The sequence below is a fragment of the Xyrauchen texanus genome, chromosome 6 (genome assembly GCF_025860055.1).
Source record: "Xyrauchen texanus isolate HMW12.3.18 chromosome 6, RBS_HiC_50CHRs, whole genome shotgun sequence".
Taxonomy (NCBI): domain Eukaryota; kingdom Metazoa; phylum Chordata; class Actinopteri; order Cypriniformes; family Catostomidae; genus Xyrauchen; species Xyrauchen texanus.
This window is the reverse complement of record NC_068281.1, coordinates 30,011,170-30,032,264: the sequence shown is the minus strand read 5'-3', so window position 1 is coordinate 30,032,264 and position 21,095 is coordinate 30,011,170. Positions and strand designations below refer to the sequence as shown.

The 21,095-nt window shown below is 38.7% G+C and overlaps 1 protein-coding gene across 5 annotated transcripts in view; it reads right to left on the bottom strand.

Moving 5' to 3' along the window:
• LOC127645347 (rho GTPase-activating protein 29-like) overlaps window positions 1–21,095 on the bottom strand; it is a 53,057-nt gene that overhangs the window by 15,522 nt on the left and 16,440 nt on the right. For 3 of the 5 annotated variants that reach the window (XM_052128933.1, XM_052128934.1, XM_052128935.1), the window contains exons 3-13: window positions 12,343–12,486; window positions 7,610–7,706; window positions 7,278–7,350; window positions 6,089–6,149; window positions 4,034–4,192; window positions 3,880–3,944; window positions 3,651–3,761; window positions 3,489–3,569; window positions 3,235–3,402; window positions 2,520–2,657; window positions 1,685–1,875 (exon numbers count right to left, since the gene is read on the bottom strand). In XM_052128933.1, coding sequence (XP_051984893.1) covers window positions 1,685–1,875; window positions 2,520–2,657; window positions 3,235–3,402; window positions 3,489–3,569; window positions 3,651–3,761; window positions 3,880–3,944; window positions 4,034–4,192; window positions 6,089–6,149; window positions 7,278–7,350; window positions 7,610–7,706; window positions 12,343–12,486 — 1,288 coding nt within the window. Of the gene's footprint in view, window positions 1–1,684; window positions 1,876–2,519; window positions 2,658–3,234; window positions 3,403–3,488; window positions 3,570–3,650; window positions 3,762–3,879; window positions 3,945–4,033; window positions 4,193–6,088; window positions 6,150–7,277; window positions 7,351–7,609; window positions 7,707–8,795; window positions 9,150–12,342; window positions 12,487–21,095 lie in introns of those variants that run through there. The other 2 variants (XM_052128936.1, XM_052128937.1) reach the window with 2 other exon arrangements.

Sequence of the window (21,095 nt, the reverse complement as noted above, 5' to 3'; positions counted from 1 at the left end):
TAAACTGTATTTTGTGTTTCCTCAGGTTGCCTTGGTTTTATAACTCGTTCAAAGATCTAAAACAATTTAATATGAAAAATACACAAAAACAGAATAAATCAGGAAGGGGGCAAATACTTTTTAAGCACTGTATCTAACTTTTGACAGATTTCATAATAGGGTTGGGTGATATGTAAAAAATATTTTAACGATAATAGCCTTAAAAAATATCTCTGAAATGATCAGAAATCATTTGCTGCATTCTCACAGATGACATTATTCTTGAAAACAGTTTTCAGATGAATGAAACAGAAAATAAGAGTGAAAACTCTTTACGTGCGATTGTTCCATGAGACAGGCTCATGCTGCACACTGACATGCATGTGTTACACGTGACTGGCTTGTGCTGCACACAAACAGTGAATCAGACATGAGCATTGGCAGCTTGTCTTTTGCCTGTTCTTAAAAATATAATAAAGTGTGTGTCATTGTGACTAACAGCATTTCTTGTCATGTGTCACTCAGAGATGTCTTACAGGTTGCCCACCTGTTGCGGGCAGATGAGCAAAATGACCCTTCCATGAAATACCTGTTTTTGGAAGTGGAGCTTGCGAACTGGATTCAGCCTCATCGCATTTTGCGGGTGGCGGGTGATAGTTTCACACCTTGGCCACTGTTTAATATATTTGGCGACTTCCCAGATCCATGGTTTTGTCATTTCCCGATATTGTCGATCATTGTCTGTTCGCAATCAGCATCAGGATCTTTTTAAGACATTGTCGATATTTGTTTACATCGTCCTATCACCCAGCCCTATTTCATAATATTCAATTTATGGGATTAGTGCTTTTGTAGACACTGCAGTGACCTGTAGCAGTCACATATCTGTATCCACTCTTTCAGAATCAAGTTTATATAATATGAAGTGGATTTAATGGGAAAAAAAACTCTGAACACAATGAATCTGAAGAAAACTCCACCAACAACTCTAAAACTTCAAGCAGCAATAACAAAATGTACACTTCTACAAAATTTTATCATGCTGCATAAATGAACATAACTCTGTGTTTTATGTAGTTAGAAAAATATGCCCACATACAGTTAAAAAAAGCCCCTAAATATCCATTACAGGGGGCAAATATTACAGGTAATCTAAAAGTTAATTTCTGACACTACTCTGTACTTCGTTTGACATTTTTTGACCAATTAAATTTCATGAAATATATATATATATTAGTTAATATAATATACTGGACCCCAAGGATACTAGTAATAGTTGGTATTCAACTTATATGTTGCTCTTTTGAAGACATAGTATTATATTATTATTGCTGTTGGCAACACGTATTGAAAACAAGTTAATTGAATGAAAGAATTTCTAACTTTGCATAACAGGTTTAGAATTTATTCTCTGTTTATTTTGCAACGGGTTACTCAACAGGCAGGCATGAGTTTTTAATGCACTTTAATGAGATGTGATAGCACTTGCCAGTATCTTTGTATGTGGGTGTGAGTGTAGCTAGTGTGATCAGAAGTCAAGCTGAAGAGAGTTTACACAACAGTGATTACCAAAGCTTAAACTCTTGTGTTAACAGAGCAGTCAAAAAGGTTGTTTAATTCATAATTTTTCCTGAGGAGATGCAAACAATGCACACCTCTCTTTGCCATGCATGAAAACTAGAGCTCTGCTGTGAGTGGGACATACCCAGTTTTTGAGGGAGCGGTGATGTCCTGAGACAGAGACTCTAGCCACACACGCTCTTTGGGTAGGCTGCACACAAACTCAGAATAGCGTTGACCAGGCTCATACTTTTTGGCCTGTTCGCACAGAGCTTGGTAGTTGACAGGCAGAAGCACAGTTTGAGCCTGTTGCATCTGGAACCAGTTCACTGTCACCTACAGAGAGTTCATAAGAATTGTCAATATGCAATAGTGGAAAAATGTGTCATTGTCAAGTTTATCTACAGGGTTCCCATATCTTTTGACCAATACATTTCCAAGACTGGATTACTGGATAATGATTTATAAAGGGATAGTTCACCCAAAAAAAAAAAATGATATGTCATCATTTACTCATGTTACTCTTGCCCTTATGTTGAAAAGCATGGTACCAGTATGACATTTTTTCTTCATTGAAAGCCACAATTTAGGTGTGACAGCCTCAGTTACCATTCACTTTACATTTTTAATCATAAGATGCAACGGAAATGAATGGTGACTGAAACTTATATTCTGCTAAATATCTATTTTTGTGTTCCACAGAAGAAAGTCGGTCATTCAGGATTGGAACAACACAAGGGTGAGTAAATTATGACAGAATTAAAATGTTTGGGTGAACCATCCCTTTAAAAATAATTTTATAAACATTGCACTCAAGACAAACTATATTCACTACTTTTTAAGATTTTATTAAGTACCATGAATTTTCCAGGTCTGAAAATCCCAATTTTTAAATGCTTTGATATTTACAGATTTTCTTTGACTGTGGGAACCCTGTAGGCTATACTCTATGGTAATGGTGTAATGGGAGGGATACAGACCGCTTTGAGGGTCAGGTCACATTGGAAGACCAGTTTGCGTAACTGACCGAGGATCTCACTCTTGGTATTAGACAAGCTGACCTTCTTTGCCTCTAGATCAGCCACACATGCTCTATATTGCTCCTGCGCTTCCTCTGCCTAGAGTCACCACACAAACAGACTGTGAGCCAAACAAAAAAAACAACAACAGTGCCACAGTGTTTTAAGTAAGCTGCTTTAGTTAAAGCTGCCGTGTAATTTCTGTGCCACTAGCGGAACCAAACAGAATAGTCAATATAATGACTGTTCCCTTATGAATCAGTACACCTGACATTGCGTCACTAAGCTGATACTATGGTGAGTGTCCTTCTACATGACCTAGTTGAAACCTTTCTACAATAACGTCAGGATTGGCTATGGTGTTTAAGCCCCGCCCTATTAGGCGCAATGCTGCGGTATAAAAGCGTGCACGTTTAAAAACTTTATACTCAAAATTTGATTTATGAAAACTTTGGGCTTAAATTTAGTTAAACATTTAGGAAAGAATAAACTTGGGTATATATTAAAACCAATTCCTAAAAAGTATTTTTTGTGTTTTTTGTCGCCACTTTGATGGCCAGTAAACAAGGAAAATAAAGACAAGGGCGTTTGTGTGTGCATTCTATGATGGTAGCGTTGGTAATTGAATTCAGATCTTTAAAATTCTTTACATTGTAGTTCTACATATGTGCAGTACCCTCTGTAGAGCCTCTTCTTCTACCCTCCGTTTCTTCTCGAGAGTCCTGCCTCCCGCTGCCGGCTGCTCCTCCTCAATGCGGCTGGTGGAGCTGCGTGCCTTCTCATACTCCTCCCTCTTCTGCACCTTCAGCAGCCGAGCCTTCTTCACCGCACTCTCCGCCTCGCTCTGAATGCACACATGGGTTATTAAGTGTTGTCGTTTTGCAGAAATGTTAATGATGAAATTCTACAAATTCAACTAATCATCAGTACCATTTTCTTCAGCTCTCTTTGCCATTGTTCTTTTGTCTCTTTCCTTTGCTTGTCCAGATCATTCTTACGGGCGAGCAGCGGCTTTATGGGAATTATGGAAATTAAGGTGATCATTTGTTGAATAGTTGGCTAAAAGTGAACAGCAGAAGGAACTGATCTTACCTGTACGAATTTGTTGGTTTGTAGAGCTGCAGCTGTTTGGAGCAGAACCTGATTGTACTCAATCTCATTCTTAAAGGCAGAGACATAAATATCCCGAAATGGCATGTAGTCCTTCAGATAAAGACATGAAAAAAGTAACATATTAATGTTATGTTAAGCCTAAGGTCTGATTGACAATGTTTGACCAAACATATATTATATGAAATCAATGTACTAATAAGACTAGCACCTGTTGACTTGCCACTGCCTTTGCAGATTCTGCCATCTTGGCAAAGCTTTTGGCACATTCCATGTCTGACAAATACAAGGAGTTCATATGAAACACAAAAGCTCAACAGAAGATATTCAGCACTTTACAGATTGGGCTTTGAGAATGGACTGACCCAGACTGAGGCGTTTCTCCACCCAGGCCAGCACATCTTTGGTGTATTTGGACCAGGCCTTGGCATAGAGTAAAGCCGACTCTACTCCACTGTCATTCCTCAGTAGAAGCAGGTCCACCTGCTCAACAGGGGACAACTCTGGAGAGGACAGAGCCGGATCTGGTCACCCACAGAACACCACATATGAACATACACATTAAAAAAATACACAGACGCTGCACATTGTTTAAAAAAACATAAAAAATAACACAAGATGACGTTTACAGTTCCTCAACCACCTCAACGGTCCTTTAAAAACTGCAGTTATATTTTACTGCCTTTAGGTTTATAGGCCAAAAGTTTCAAGGCAAATTTTACAAGTCAGCCTTCTTAAAGACAGCGTCAGCTCTGAAATTGGTGGCGGACTGCTTGTAAAAGGGTTAAATATGCTCCGCCATCCTCACGGCATAAACACTCACATTTGAGCCACTGCCATCACATAGAAGCGCTATATAATAGCCATTCAACATCAGGAGATGAAGGTAAAAACAACAACAGTGGATTTGCACATACAGAGCACGTGTGAAGAGGTCAGGAGATACCTGCATTTGTATAACACGAGTCTGAAGGAATATAAAGACATCTTTATGGGTCTACACTCCTGAATAGACAGTACAGTGTCTCATAGCAGTTGTAGTGCACATGCGCCAAACGTCTTACAAAGAATGCGTGCACAGTCATATGGAGTATACTTTGACTTGCTCGCATTCGACTGTAAGCAGATGCTGACACTCTGTCTACACCGGATGCGAGAGGTGCGTCACGACGTGTCAAAAGTCATATAAACCCATTATAATCAATGATACTCTCTACACTGGAAGCATCCGTTCTGTCGCAACTGTCACACCGACAATAAAAGGATGCCCCGTTCCATTTTACACTGCACGCACTGTGCTACTACACAAATTGAAGGTTAAGACCTCGACGCATCCAGTGTAGAGAGCCTCAGGCCATTGTGTGGCATCATGTCACGTCAACGGACGTGCCCGGTGTAGACAGGGTCAGGCTCGCATCAAAATAGAAGTATGCTTTGGGCTTAACTCTTTCCCCGCCAGCGTTTTTAAAAAAAGTTGCCAGCCACCGCCAGGGTTTTTGACGATTTTCGCTAAACTTTAATGGCCCGCAGAATATTTTCTTCCATGAATATATGAAGATGCTATATATCACAATAAAGATCTGAGGCTCTGCTTTTAGGCAAAAAAAAAACGATTTTAATTTATCTTCATTTGTTCTTTTTTTTATTGCCACTTGAACAGAGGTAGGTTTTGTCAAAAACAACATTTCGGACAAAAAGCTGAGAAAAAGGCATTTTTATCAAACAAGTGCTTTAGTATTAGTATGGTGTTCCACTTCACGTTTGAGACGATCACAGTCTGTTTCTTTGATCAAAGAGTTGCGTACTCTTTCAAAACATGCGTGCGGGTCTTCCTTACCGTATACCACCTAAAACACGGATACCCGGAAAATTCCGTGTTTGGCGGGGAAGCGTTTTTTCATAAAACCCGGAAAATTACGTGTTTGGCGGGGAAAGAGTTAAGAGGTTGGTACATATTGCATCGGCTGGGCTTGCAAGATCATCTTTCAAACTCTGTGCTTAACTCTTCCAAAATGCAATAAACAAGTTAGAATTCGGAACACAAACACAGCCCAACTGCGCTCCTTTGGAATCCAAGCACCCCACCCAATAAGCCACATGTGGTTCCTATTCCACACATGAACGTTCAAAAAACCCCCCCAAAGAATGTAGACCATTTGACAAAAAAAAAAAAAAGAAGAACATAAGGCTATATGAAAAATAACACAAGTGTGAAGGGATGAGGGGGTGAATGGATCCATGTCAGTGCTGTCAAAGAACAGGACAGCACTGACAAATTATTTACATTTTAATTGCAGTTGCTTGAAGGCGCATATAAAATCTGTGATGAGATTCACTGGCACACTTAAACAGCACAAGTTCCCTTTACAATATAAACAAGTAGAAACATGATAGGTGAAGAGGAAAGAATAGCCAATCACCTGCCAGATCGTTTCTCTCTTCATTGCATCCTGCTGAATCTTCAGAGAGGTTTTCAAAAGACTAGAGGAGATCAAGGGAGACAGGTTTTCAGTCTGAATGATAAGTGTGATTACAGAGGATACGGATGATTGTGTGCTTGTTTTCAACAGTTTCTAATATCTCATCTCACAACATCTCAATTGATCAAAGCTTCTAACACCTTGTTCTTTAAATCACAGTGGCCAAACAAAGGTTTCCTTATTTTCAAAACAGATGTCTAAGTTTTAAGGAAAGTTTTGTCTGTTCATGAAGGTGCAGTAAGCATTTTTTAATCACTGAACTAGGTGTCATGAGAAATCACACCTGTCTCTGAGACGGTCAGTGCGCTTACATGCCTTACATGTTATAATAGGTTTTTTCAGTCTTTCCAAGTATACATAACACAATGTATGCAAAATGAAATATTGCTAGCACTTTAAAATTAGGTTACATTTGTTAACATATACATTAGATATAATGAACTAACAATGAACAATATATTTACACTACTTATTAATCTTTGTATATGTTCATTAACAGAAATACAATTCTTCATTGTTAGTTCATGTTAGATCATAGTGCACTAACTAATGTTAACATATACAACTTTTGATTTGAACAATGTATTAGTATATGTTGAAATTAACACTAACCAAGATCAATAAGTGTTGTAAAGTATTGCTCATTTTAGTTCATGTTAACGAATGTACTGTAGTTAACTAATGTAAACAAATGTAACCATATTTTAAAGTGTTACCAAAATATTTGTGTGATATCCATTAAGGCTCTACAATTAATTGAAATAAGATTTAAAATAACAATATGGCTTTCATGATTACCAGATCATAAAAGGTTGCATTTTTAAATATAGTCTGCGTTCACCACTTCAGTCAGAGTGAAAAAGTGGCACTAGCATGTGTGCGGCACATGCTGGACAAAGCTATACATGCTGGTCAAAGCTGAGCTACAATATCATTATTTACAGAAGGTCTGTTAGTCAAACTTTGCGACTAAATTAAAGCATTTACATGTCATTTAAAAAAAAACGAATTACTGTCTGACTGCAATAAAACATTTAAAGTGCATGTAAACATACTGACTCATAGTGTCTGGGGAGCCGAGGGGTTCCCTTTTTCAGCAAAAACAAAATCCATGGAGGGGATGACTTACACAACTTCTTCTGGCTTGGGGGTACCCCAACTTTGAGCCACTGTCCACATCTCCCATAAGGAAGTCAGACACTCTGAAAGGGGGAGAGGGTCCATTCACATGTTATTTTGATCATAGATATGTTTTGATCATAGACAATATTTTCACAATAGTATGGTGTTAGTTTTCTTCATAGAGTAAGAGAAAGATTCGGTATCACTAAAATGTGACACTAGTTAATTTAATCAGCGGTAAGAAAGTGAACTCTTCAGCTAGATTATATAATTCTGTGTCACTTTTGAATAATAAGTATTATTACAAAGTCAGGGATGCAAAAGATAAACAGTACTTACACATTGCCAAACGTGAAAGCCAATGTGTCGATCGATGTGTATATCTCACCAAAAATGGTGCCTTGGTTTTCTTTATTGATGTCCTTGAAGTTCACGCCTGTTGGAGGTGATAAACTACATGAGAAATGTCTCCAAATGGCACAAGAGTTTATACCAAAATTACAATTCCTCCTTCAATCATTTGTGGTACTACAATTATTTGATGATGATGATGGCATAGATCTAAAGCTCAAGCTGTTTATCTAACAAAGCTATCAAGGATGGCTTTGTACACATAAGTATTTAAACACAAAATCTTTTTAGATTCTGTCAAGCAGCCTCTGTTTTTATGCTGCTCGTCCATTGTGAATATTCACTGTAGCTATGTTTGAAGCGCTGCCACACAGAGGTCACTGTCAAACCAAGCATGTTACTATTGGGCAACTCTGCGAATTTGTGTGTAAAAGTTCAAAAGACTTGAACCCTACACAAAATTCACATAGGGAAATTTCTTTGCCACCAGAAGTCCATCAGGTGAAATTCCTGATTGCGCAGATTCCCATTGAGATTACTGTATTTCCCAAAGGTAAAAGTGATCGAGTCTTTAGATAGATACTGTCTATAGAGTAGTCACCTCATGTGTACATTTATTTCCTAAAAAAAACTAATTCATTTCTTTCTGTTAAAAGCTTAAGCAATTCGCACAAAAAAAAGGAAGTTCTAAGTTCCTAATGGAAACTGCCATAGTTGTTAAGCAGATGAGATTCTAGCATTAGGATAAATCTGTAATACAGCCCCTGAATCTTTAAAGTGCTGTATAATCAGAATTCAGAATCATTTTAAAAAATGTGGTTCAGTGTGAAAAAGGAACATTGTCATCATATCTAATGTTGTTCTGAATATAGGAGAACGTATTTCCCCAGGGCGGTGAAAAACACTTTGCATGGTAACTATAGACGTTTCTTCTATCATCGACTCTTACGTTTGACTTCCTATGTTTTGTGCAGTTAGACATATTGACGTCAAATCTTCAGTTTAAAACTCAATAGGAAAACTTAACGCAAAACAGATATGTGACAGCCAGCAAGTCAAACCTTCGAGAGACGAAACTTGCATTTACCAAGGGCTTCCTGTCTGCAAGCTGCACAGGAAGCACTCACAAAGATTGAACTCTCTAAATATTCAGAGTATATTCAGACAAACTTACCAATTTCTTTAAGTTGCACCTCAGTTTAGGACCAATCATATCCCAGTCCGGCATGGTAAACCAGAGATTACAGATAAACGCCCCATATTTCAGGAAGTACCACAGCCTATTTCAGAATGATTCAATGGAGCTTAACTTCCACTTTTTCCTCACAAGAAAAAGCGACAAGGGCATGAAAAAACATCTTCAGATGTAGTTTCCAGTTCTGCATGGTCTATTTTGGCTGGATGCAAATCCAGTGACTGTGGATAGAGGTGGGAATTCCCACCCTCAGCTACCCCCAATACTCTGCTACAAATGGAGGTAGATGAGGGGAGAGGAGCAGGAGAAGAAAGTGAGAGGTGCATGCCTCTGCTTCTGAATGCATGCAGGCGGCTCAGTGGCCCCTGCAATGGAACGCTGACTTCTTCCTCAGGACATCCTGCAGTTCCACAACAATGCTTCCACTTCTGCCCCAATCACAGCGCAATTATGGGAATAGCTACATTCAACCAGAAATTAGTTGACTCAAAGAAAACCCATCAAAAGACAATGGATATTTCTGCAAGTTAAGACCTGACCACTATTCACTTTCACTGTATGGAAAAAACAATGTGTCATGTCGCATCAGAGCAAACAGATCCTGTTATGATCGATAAAGTGGTCTACACTGGAAGTGTCCATTGTGGCACATTGCATGCGCCGACAGTAAACGAGTGTCTCGTTCCATTTTACGCTGCGCATGCTGGTGCTACTCCTGCCGACAAGACAAATAAACGGTTAAGGAATGATCACTTTGATGCGTCCAGTGAAGACAACCTCAAGCCTTTGTGTCGCGATGCGCAGGGTGCAGAAAAAAAGTAATACAGGTTTAGAACAACAAGAGGGTGAATAAATGATGGCAGAATTTTTATTTTCAAGTGCACTATCCCTTTAAGTTTTTTGAAAATAAAAATAATTCTTCCTAGATGATGTTAAATAAGTAACACCTTTGATAAGCATCTTCTCAACTAATTTATCATTTTCAATAACACCATTCAGTTATTGCTTTATCAGGGTGCATTGCATCATAAAGCTTGCTAAAATACCTGAGATAACAGATAATTCTCCAGATGAGAAGCAGAGATAAAATACAGTGAGTGACTTGCTCTAGACATGACAGGGGAAGAAAGAATTTTAATAACTGGAGACACTTGACACTTTTATTGGTGTGCCTCTGAAAGATTCCCCTTTAAAACTATGTGGCATTAAAAAATAAAAAGAGAGGCCTTGTGGTTCATGATAAAGGGAAAACAATTTGCATCTGATTTCCTGAAGTTCAAGGAGTTCCTTCTAGTAAAATAGAGTAGGCTTGGATGAGAGTAACTTGGATGCGGGGTGTTAAAATGCAAGTAGAATGAAGTCTGAGGGAAAAGCTCCCACGCTGGAATGTGGGTCTTACAGGTAACTTGAGGCGTTGTTGAGCTGGTATCTGGGACTTTCTTATTTCAGCCTTTCTTCTCAACTTCCCCATTAAAAAAAAGTAAATTACCTGCAGAAAGCAATTTCAAATCAAGAGCCTCAAGTATGTTTAAAAAGATAAGACACATACAGCAATACACTGATTATCTTCCACTGTTAAACTCTTTTCAAACTTCCTATTGACAAAATGTATGAAATACATCCCTGTACAGGACACATTGGAGAATGGAGTAGTCACTGGCCCTCTAGTGGCAAAGGATGATACTCTAGTAACCACTTTGAAAATAAAAATAAAAGGCTGGGAATATGAGATATCAAAAGTACAATACTTCTGTGCCAAATCGCTATTAAAATAACTATACCAGTTTTGATATAGTATCATATTTATTGACTCAATTTGGTACCATCACAATGTAAAAACACGGGCAAATAAATACGATTTTGACATGTTTGGGTTGCCATATTTCAAGAGGCGAAATTCCCCAATCATATCTTTATACTTAAATAGTTTGAAAATATTCTCTGCTAGTGAGGCACTTTAGTTATGCAATCTAGCAACCTTGAGCGCACAAATTCTCTCACTGCGAAAAGGCACCGGTTTTCTGAAAACACAGGCAAAAAGTATGTCAGAGTTTAGTGACACTGGGTTGACTTGTCCTTACTAATTTCACATGAAACGCTACTGAAGGTAATGCAAGTATTCAGGTTTTGTGGCCAAGAGATCAGTTAGAGGAAATCTTTCTTTAAAAAGAAGACAGAAGGTAAGATAATGCTATGACAAATGTACAGTTACAACATGTACATGTTTTTAACTCAAACGATTTTCAGGGTTACGCACATAAAATGCGCGTGTGTGTGTGTGTGTGTAGAACACATTTTTGCAACACTGTTTAACCATCCTTCAAAGCCCAAACTTCCATAACTAGTTCAGTTATTGGAGTAGAAAGAATGCATAATTCTATTCACAAAATGAATAATAAAATACAACAACAGAGTGTAACAGGTGAATATTAATGCCACGTGTAAGTGTCATTGAGGTGATGCAAAAACAAATATTCTCCATCCGTCTACCTTTTAAACAGAAAATACATAAAACTGCTGTTCACACAAAACATTTACTTGAACACACCTCTTCTATGATAAACCTGGTTTTTAAAAAACATCTATTTATTTCTGAAATTTTTAAGAAAAAGGCACATTTTGTTCTGGTCATGGGGTGTAACCCTGAGAAAAAGATTACGTTTTTATCCTTTCATGTATTCAAGGTGCAAACAAAGTATTCAAATACCTTTTACTTTATGGTTAGACCACATTAAATTTGTAAGTTTTAAAGTTTTTGTAGGAAATGCTATAAAGGTTTTTCAAAAATGTATGAAACCAGATTTAACAAAAAGATTACATTTCTAAGAACTTGACACGTGTTTAAAACTAGATTTTGTTTTTAATTTCTTATTTTTAACTCCTCTGACAACCTCATTTGTAAATGACACGAAAGCATTAGTGCACCACCATCACCCTTGATTTTTTTTTACAATTCGACCACTGCTGACAATTAAATTGAATACTTGAAGGCTAACTGCCATTATTTAAGTGGTGTCTTAAATAATGACAGTGGTGTCAGTTTCAAATACTGACATTTTGGTATTGTGCCGATCCAAAGAGGAATTATGTGGATAAAAATAAAAAACTCTTCAGTACAGTATATGTCAGTAAGGCAAATAAATAATCTTTTCCCTATTTTGCAGCCTCAATCTGGCCTGCAAACTGCATTGATGTAAACTTTGGACATTCCTGAGCACAAGCCAAGAGGAGAATTATCTCTTTATTTTTAGGAAATTCTGACTCCCCAGTTGCATGAAGGATACTGTGCAAGCTAGGTTTAGGGAACAGTCTAGCATGTTCCCCTATCAGATGATAGTCAAGTGCGGTGTCATTGTACATACACAAGTACTGAAACGGAACTAAAAGTACTGCAAACTGTCAAACTGACTACAAAACAATACTTTGAGAGAATGTGCCAGCAAGGCTGTAATTTTATTGCAGATTTGAGATCAGTTTTGCGTTACTGATTCTTCTAAGTGTGGCAGATCTGAAGGAGGATGCTCACCTTTGACTTTGGAGATAACAGTGCCTGCAGCACCGAGAATTTCTGATGAGTTGAGTGTGTGGTGTTTGCCAATGACGTCCTTTAACACGCATACAAGCTCCCCAAGTCGCTCATTAACCACGCGCTGCGAGCACTCTTGAGTTTCTGTGGGAGACAAAGAGAGAAAGACAGAGACCACAAAAGCATGAGCTCAACTTCCTCCATGTGTTTTTGGGCATGCTTCAAACTTAAAAATTGTTTTGGTGCAGCAGCAATGTCGATCATTTTGAAACTGGAGTCAGTTTGAACACAAAAAGTTGAGTCACTTGTAAAATGTCACCCAAAATGCAGAATGAGGAAGTGACGTGTGCTTATTTTCAAAAGGCACTTGTGCTGCCAAAAAGCATGCCTGTTGTTGGCTTGCACAAATAGACGTACATTTATATTTATTCATTTGGCAGACGCTTTATCTGCCAAATGAAACTTAAATCCAAAGCGACTTAAAAAAAAGAGATAAAATACATCATGAGCGATTCATCTTAAGGGACAGTGGTATGAAAATTTCTGCATTCCAAAGTTTTACTAGCATCAGAATAGTAGAATCCAAGGCAGAATAGAGTGAAATATATATATATATATATATATATATATATATATATATATATTCTTGTTGCACTCATGTATATATATATATATATATATATACACACTCACCTAAATGATTATTAGGAACACCATACTAATACTGTGTTTGACCCCCTTTAGCCTTCAGAACTGCCTTAATTCTACGTGGCATTGATTCAACAAGGTGCTGAAAGCATTCTTTAGAAATGTTGGCCCATATTGATAGGATAGCATCTTGCAGTTGATGGAGATTTGTGGGATGCACATCCAGGGCACGAAGCTCCCGTTCCACCACATCCCAAAGATGCTCTATTGGGTTGAGATCTGGTGACTGTAGGGGCCATTTTAGTACAGTGAACTCATTGTCATGTTCAAGAAACCAATTTGAAATGATTCGAGCTTTGTGACATGGTGCATTATCCTGCTGGAAGTAGCCATCAGAGGATGGGTACATGGTGGCCATAAAGGGATGGACATGGTCAGAAACAATGCTCAGGTAGGCCGTGGCATTTAAACGATGCCCAATTGGCACTAAGGGGCCTAAAGTGTGCCAAGAAAACATCCCCCACAAGTTTACACCACCACCACCAGCCTGCACAGTGGTAACAAGGCATGATGGATCCATGTTCTCATTCTGTTTACGCCAAATTCTGACTCTACCATCTGAATGTCTCAACAGAAATCGAGACTCATCAGACCAGGCAACATTTTTCCAGTCTTCAACTGTCCAATTTGGGTGACCTCTTGCAAATTGTAGCCTCTTTTTCCTATTTGTAGTGGAGATGAGTGGTACCCGGTGGGGTCTTCTGCTGTTGTAGCCCATCCGCCTCAAGGTTGTGCGTGTTGTGGCTTCACAAATGCTTTGCTGCATACCTCGGTTGTAACAAGTGGTTATTTCAGGCAAAGTTGCTCTTCTATCAGCTTGAATCAGTCGGCCCATTCTCCTCTGACCTCTAGCATCAACAAGGCATTTTCAGCCCACAGGACTGCCGCATACTGGATGTTTTTCCTTTTCACACCATTCTTTGTAAACCCTAGAAATGGTTGTGCGTGAAAATCCCAGTAACTGAGCAGATTGTGAAATACTCAGACCGGCCCGTCTGGCACCAACAACCATGCCACGCTCAAAATTGCTTAAATCACCTTTCTTTCCCATTCTGACATTCAGTTTGGAGTTCAGGAGATTGTCTTGACCAGGACCATACCCCTAAATGCATTGAAGCAACTGCCATGTAATTGGTTGATTAGATCATTGCATTAATGAGAAATTGAACAGGTGTTCCTAATAATCCTTTAGGTGATATATATATATATATATATATGAATATTATTTATTTATTTATTTTAAAAACTTTAATGGAGTAAATGGTTAAGTGCTCGTGGAAAAGATATGTTTTTAGCCGTTTTTTGTAGACAGAGAGTAAGTCTGCTTCACAGATGGAGTTGGGAAGGTTATTCCACCAACGTAGTACAGTTGGTCCCTCTTTGTGTTGGTTCAACAAGGTGCTGCTCATTAGCCGACTGGAGGCTTTTGGTGGGAATGTAGCTCTGCAGAATTTATTTTAGGTATGATGGAGCAGACCCAGAGACTGTATGCCAGCATCAGAGCCTTGAATTTGATACGTGGGTCAACCGGCAGCCAGTAAAGAACGACAAGGAGTGATGCAACATGAGCTCTCTTTGATTCATTAAAGACCAGACATGCTGCTGCACTGTGGATCATTTGCAAGGGGCCTAATTGCGCATGCAGGGAAGCCTGCAATGAGAGTGTTACAGTAGTCCAGTATAGTTATGACAAGTGACTGAACAAGAAGTTGTGTGGCATGTTCAAAGAGAAAGGGTTATTTTCCTGATATTGTAGAGTGTAAAACTACATGATTGGGCAGTCTTTGAGATGTAGTCTGAGAAATTGAGTTGGTTATCGATGGTGACCCCTAGATTTCTGACCGTTTTGGAAGGCGTTACTGTAGTTGAACCCAGCTGAATGGTGATGTTGTGTTCAACAGCAGGGTTGACTGGAAAGACAAGGAGCTCAGTCTTCGCTGGGTTAAGTTGCAGGTGGTGTTCCTTAATCCAGGCCGAGATGTCTGCCAAACAGGCTGAGATTCAAGCAGTCACAATGGTGTTTTTGGGCTGGAAAGGCATGTAGAGCTGTGAAAGAGTCATTGCAAAGCAGTGGTAAGAGAACCCATGTGCCTTAATGATGGGTCCCAGTGATGTTGTGTATACAAAGAAGAGAAGTGGCCTACGCACTGAGCCCTGAGGTACCCCGGTAAGCAGCTGATGTGACTTGGACACCTCACCACTCCAGGCTACTTTGAAGGATCTACTTGAGAGATAGGACTTAATCAGTAAAGCACAGTTCCTGTGAAGCCTATAGTAGAGAGGATGGAGAGCATGATCTGATGGTTGACTGTGTCAAAGGCTGCAGAATGGTCCAGTAGAATCAGGAATGATGATCTGGATCCAGCGACTCACTGACAGACAGCAGGGCAGTCTCAGTAGAATGTCCACTTTTGAAGCCTGACTGATTGTCATCCAGCAACTTGTTCTGCAAGAGATCTGGTTGAAAACTGCCCTTTCAAGTGTTTTCTCCATGAATGGGATGAGAGAAACTGGTCTGTAGTGTTCTAATGTATGGGGTTAAGTGGAGGTTTTTTAAGCAGCAGGGTTACTCGGGTCTGTTAAATGTAGTGGGAAAAATGCCTGTTAGTAGAGATGTGTTAATTATGTATATGAGTGCAGGCAGGATGGACGGAGAGATGGCTTGGAGAAGGTTGGAAGGAATTGAGTCAAGGGGACAGGTGGTGGGTGGTTGTGCCCTATGGTTAGAAAAGTTGAGCAGATCTTTTGAACCATCTTTGACCCGCAGAGTGGCTGAGATGCAGACGATGCATCCAAGAGATAGTCAGCGGCAACTTCAATATGGTAAGACACAAGGAGACCAACATAACAAGTGCACAGCTATCCAGACATGGTGTAATAACAGCTATTTTTCTGTTTAAGGTTGTACACAGTGAGGGAGGCACACTGGTCTATTACTGCTGACTGACAGCAATGGATTACTGGAAATGGAAAGGGGGATCAGGGAGATTTTGACTTATCTTCTGTTTCTGAATGTGAGTGTGAGTGTGTGTGTATGTGTGTGTGTGAGTGTGTGTGTGTGAGTGTGTGTGTGTGTGTGTGTGTGTGTGTGTGTGTGTGTGTGTGTGTGTATGTGTATGTGTGTGTGTACGCTAATCTGAGAAATCCTCCCTTTAGAAACATTCCTCATTTGGAAAATTACTGTTAAATTCTAAAAATGCAAAAAGCTTTATTAAGAGGGTTAGATTATAGCATTTAAAATTAACATTGCAGTATATAAAAATTAAGTCTATGTTATATCCTCATTTAGATAGATAAGTAAACGTGTCTGTGAATGTGTGTTTGTATGTGTGTGAGACATTGCCAGTGATGGAATTATGTAAATGTTTTGGGAAGTACCAGTCACTAATTCCTTCTAAATTTTAAATGGTAGAAGTATGAAATCAGCATATTAGGACTGTTCACACCAAGTCCGCTGCGACACAATAGTATAAAATATAAAAATAGTTTTACTCCATTTCTAAAAACAAATTTTCATCTGAAAATATTTTTGATATGTAAATGTTTTAAATCTCCATTGTTTTTGTATGTTTTTCAAATAAAATATTTACTTGGAGAGAAAAGGCATAAAGGTTACATGTTAGTTTACACAATGTGAACAGATAAATGAGAACCACAATCTCTCCCTACCACAGGGATGTTTGCATTACGATGAAGTGGGCAGTCACTTGGATATGTGCAGTGGATGAGTTCATATCTAACTGAATGTTGTTAAGGGTTTGTGGAGTTTTGATAGCAGAAGCATCTGTTTTTTATCCTCACTGTGCAGATGTACATCATGCCACAGGGATGAAACAGAAGTTTTATGAGTGCATTACGATGTGGAAAGTATGTGCACATGTTTGGAGACACAGAGAGAGAGATATCGTAGAGATTTTCCTGCAAGGAAGAAAAAGCTCAATTTGTTCAGCTGAAAGTTACAGTTGTAAGTGTCTTCAATATAACATTTCCCACTCCGATCCCCCATAGCGTAATTAAATGAAAAAAATAAAAAATAAAATACATATGAAAAAAAAAATCTGAAAATAATAATAATGAATAATAATGTGAAATAATATCCAGTTTTCCAACCAAAGTAAGAATTTGCTCCATGGTTCATCTCTAGTTTAAAAGCGCATTTGGATCATACAGTTTGAAAAAGAAAATAAAGCGTCAAATAGACATGCGCAGTAACCTCTGCTAATGCACCTATATGGCTCTGTAGATGAACACACTCCACCGGTGTTTCATATGGGTCAACTTTCTACAGAGAGAAGATGTCCTACTAACTGTTAGTATGTTAAATCACTTGATGACATCACAGTCTGCACACGTTAGTTGGCAAAATGGCAAGCTGAGAAAACAAGCCGCAAGACAGAAGCCCCTGCGTCGTTTAAGTCTCCTGTCTGGTAACTTTATCTTGAAACCTTTTTACCTGAAACCTGAAATTATCTCATCATTTGGTAAGTGTGTTTATCTGAGTTATCGTAGACTTTGTCAGTTTGAACCAGTCTGGCATTCTCTGTTGACCTCTCTCATCAACAAGGCGTTTCCATCTGCAGAACTGCCACTGACTGGATGTTTTTTTTGTTTTTGGCAACATTCGGAGTAAATTCTAGAGACAGGAGGTTAGGAGCTTCAGTTAAAGTTTACTTCAACCATCAGAAAAAATTTGATCTCAGTGATTTGGACCCTGGCATGATTGTTGGTGCCAGATGGTCTGGTTTGAGTATTTCTGTAACTGCTGATCTCCTGGGATTTTCAGGCACAACAGTCTCTAGAATATACTCAGAATGGTGTCAAAAACAAAAAACATCCAGTGAGCAGCAGTTCTGTGGACGGAAATGCCTTGTTGATGAGAGAGGTCAATAGAGAATAGCCAGATTGGTTCAAACTGACAAAGTCTACGATAACTCAAATAACCGCTCTGTACTATTGTGGTGAGAAGAATATCATATCAGAATGCTATTCTGAGATGCTGGTTGGTGCTGTTTTGGTAGCACAAAGGGGACCTATACAATATTAGGCAGGTGGTTTTAATGTTGTGGCTGATCGGAGTACACTTAAAATACATGTACATGCTGTTTTCTGAGCAGCTTTCCGAGACTTTCAAGCACCTTAAATCTTGATATCTTCTCTGGATGGCCACTATCTCATGAGCAAATGACAGCTTGCAATAGCTCTCTTATCATGAGTCAAACACACTGAAACCTTTTGATACAGCTGCCAATTCCCTGCGTGGCCACAAGGGGAGCTTGGGGCAAAAATCGCATTAAAATTCATAAAAATGCACCCAAAATTCAAAATGTGGAGGCAAAAAATCCCCTCGTAATGAATTATTATGATATTATTATAATATATCTGATATTGTTGACATTGATATAATTTTAAGGTAACATGTAAAATACATTCTCAGACTTAAGAATTTGTAGTCATTAACAGATTAAATTTACATTTTGTTTTAAAGTGTTAGAAAAATTTATTCCAAATTAGACAAATCAATCACTGAGTTTATCTGGAACAGGAAGGTCCCTCGTTTGCAAAGGGAGCTGTTGCAGAGACCTAAGACCCTTGGGGGCTTGGCCCTTCCTAACTTGAGGTTTTATTACTGGGCTTCCATCCTTAGAGTAATTCAGCTTTGGATTTCTCTGGAGGGGGCACCAGTTTCTCCTACATGGCTGAGTATGGAGATGTTTTCTGTTAAACCTGCTTCGTTGACTGCTCTCATTCACGCTCCTCTTAGCTTTTCTCCCACCCTTTTTTGCAATAATATCTTAGTTAAATCCACTTTTAAAATTTGGAAGCAATTTCGACGCTATTTTGGTCTACAGACCTTCTCTTTCCTAGCACCTTTATCAGCTAACCCTGTTTTTCACCCTTCCTTAACTGATGGGGCTTTTTCTTTGTGGTCTGACTACGGCATCAAGGCATTTAGGGACTTGTACATTACTGGTACATTTGCATCCTTCCAGCAACTCTCCGAGAAATTCCATTTGCCTAGGCAGCAGTTTTTTAGATATCTTCAAGTTCGAAGTTTCATTCGCAATCTTAGCCCTAACTTCCCAAATCTCCCAGAGGCCTCTCTAATTGACTCCTTTTTAACCCCATTGCCTACCATTAAGGGTGCTATTTCATGTTTATACAATCTTATCTATTCTTTGCAGCTTACCCCGCAGCATAAAATTAAAATCCAATGGGAGGAGGATCTAGGGGAGGGGATCTCGGAGGAGCTGTGGGATGCCATTTTGCGTCGGGTTCACTCCTCTTCAATTTGTGCTAGACATGGTCTGACCCAGTGCAAAATTCTACATCGTACCCATCTCACTTGAGTAAGGCTTTCCAAAATCTATAATGATGTCGATCCCATGTGCATTAGATGTCGTCAGGCTCCAGCTACCCATGCCCATATGTTTTGGTCTTGCCCTTCACAACATCATTTTTGGACGCAGATATTTAATTCTATTTCTGTTTGTACGGGAGTTCATTTTGATCCAACAGCATGTACCGCTTTGTTTGGGGTTTTACCTCCTACTTTGCAGCTTCCTAAATATAAAGCTGACTTTGTAGCCTTTATCACCTTATTGGCTAGACGTTTGATTTTATTGAGGTGGAAGTCTCTTGTGCCGCCTTCTCACTCGTCTTGGATCAGAGACATCCTTCAGTTCGTGAAGTTGGAGAAAGTTAGGTGCTCAATACATGGTTCTCTTTCAAAGTTTAATAAAACTTGGGGTCCATTCTTTGCACATGCTGAGGGATTGATTTTTACGGCTATTCCAGAGTAGCCACCCTGATTGTCTTCTAATTGTGAGAATTTGTAGCATGCTGGGATGTTTTTTTTATTTTTTTTAATTTATCTCTTTGTAAGTGAAAATATTGGGCTTTTATTTAGCAGTGGGTGACCTTTTTATTTTTTGTGTTTTTGTTTGGTTCTGTTATTTTTTATTTATTTATTTATTTTATTTTTATATATTTTTTTCCTTTCTTGTTAGTTGTACTTGACACTGCTTTGACTCCCGAATTGTTACCTCTTGATTTTGTTATGTCACTGAAAAAAACAATAAACTAATGTTTAAAAAAAAAGAAAAATGTATGCCCTCGTAAAAAATGCCCCTGAAAATCAAGTATTGACCCTAAATGTAAAAGTTAATTTCTGACACTGGGTCTCTACTGGAAAAAAAGTGATTTAATTGTGAGGAAGCTTATAAATACATTATTTTCTAGATAAAATAATGCCATTTTACTGGTATTATTATTATTTAGTTGCGAACTTGGTGTGCAGAATGCATTTCAATTGAAGTCATCTATTGCTTTTCTCTTTTCTTTGAAACTGAATGTAGTCAGATGTAAGGATGTCCTGATACCATTTTTTTGAGAACGAGTGCCGATACCGTTTTTTATACACTATCTTTTCTATAAATATCAACAGTTTTTTCAACTTTATCATCAAAATGGTTTAGCTAAATTAATCCATAAATATTTAATAAAACATAATATTGTATTATTTTTTATCAAAAGAAGTAGGAGTTAGGAGTTATATTTTGTCAAATAAAGTGCTGCATAACAGAGCATCAAAGATGTTAGATCAGTGGTCTCAAACTCGCGGCCCGCGGGGTGATATTTTGTGGCCCCCTACTTGACATTAAAGTTTAATGTTAGTGCGGCCCGTCGTTGCGTGTGCCGCGTTTAAAAAAAAATATAAATTTATATCCCTTATGGGCTACCATAGATAGTCTTGTGACAGCTTACGGCAGGTTTGTTGTCAATAGTTGTCATAGACCACCGCGAAGTACAAACATACTGGGGAAGTATCCACAATCCACATTAGTCACATTAGTCAGAAGTGGACAGAAAATATATGTTCCAGTCATGTCTCTCTCAAAAGGCGCCGTGAAGAGAAAGGTTGGCGAAGAGCACAGGCAATTTCAGGAAAAGTGGGAGACGGAATATTTTTTTGTCGAGCACAGGGGAACCCCTACGTGTCTCATATGCACAGAGAAAGTTGCGGTGTACAAGGAATATAACATCCA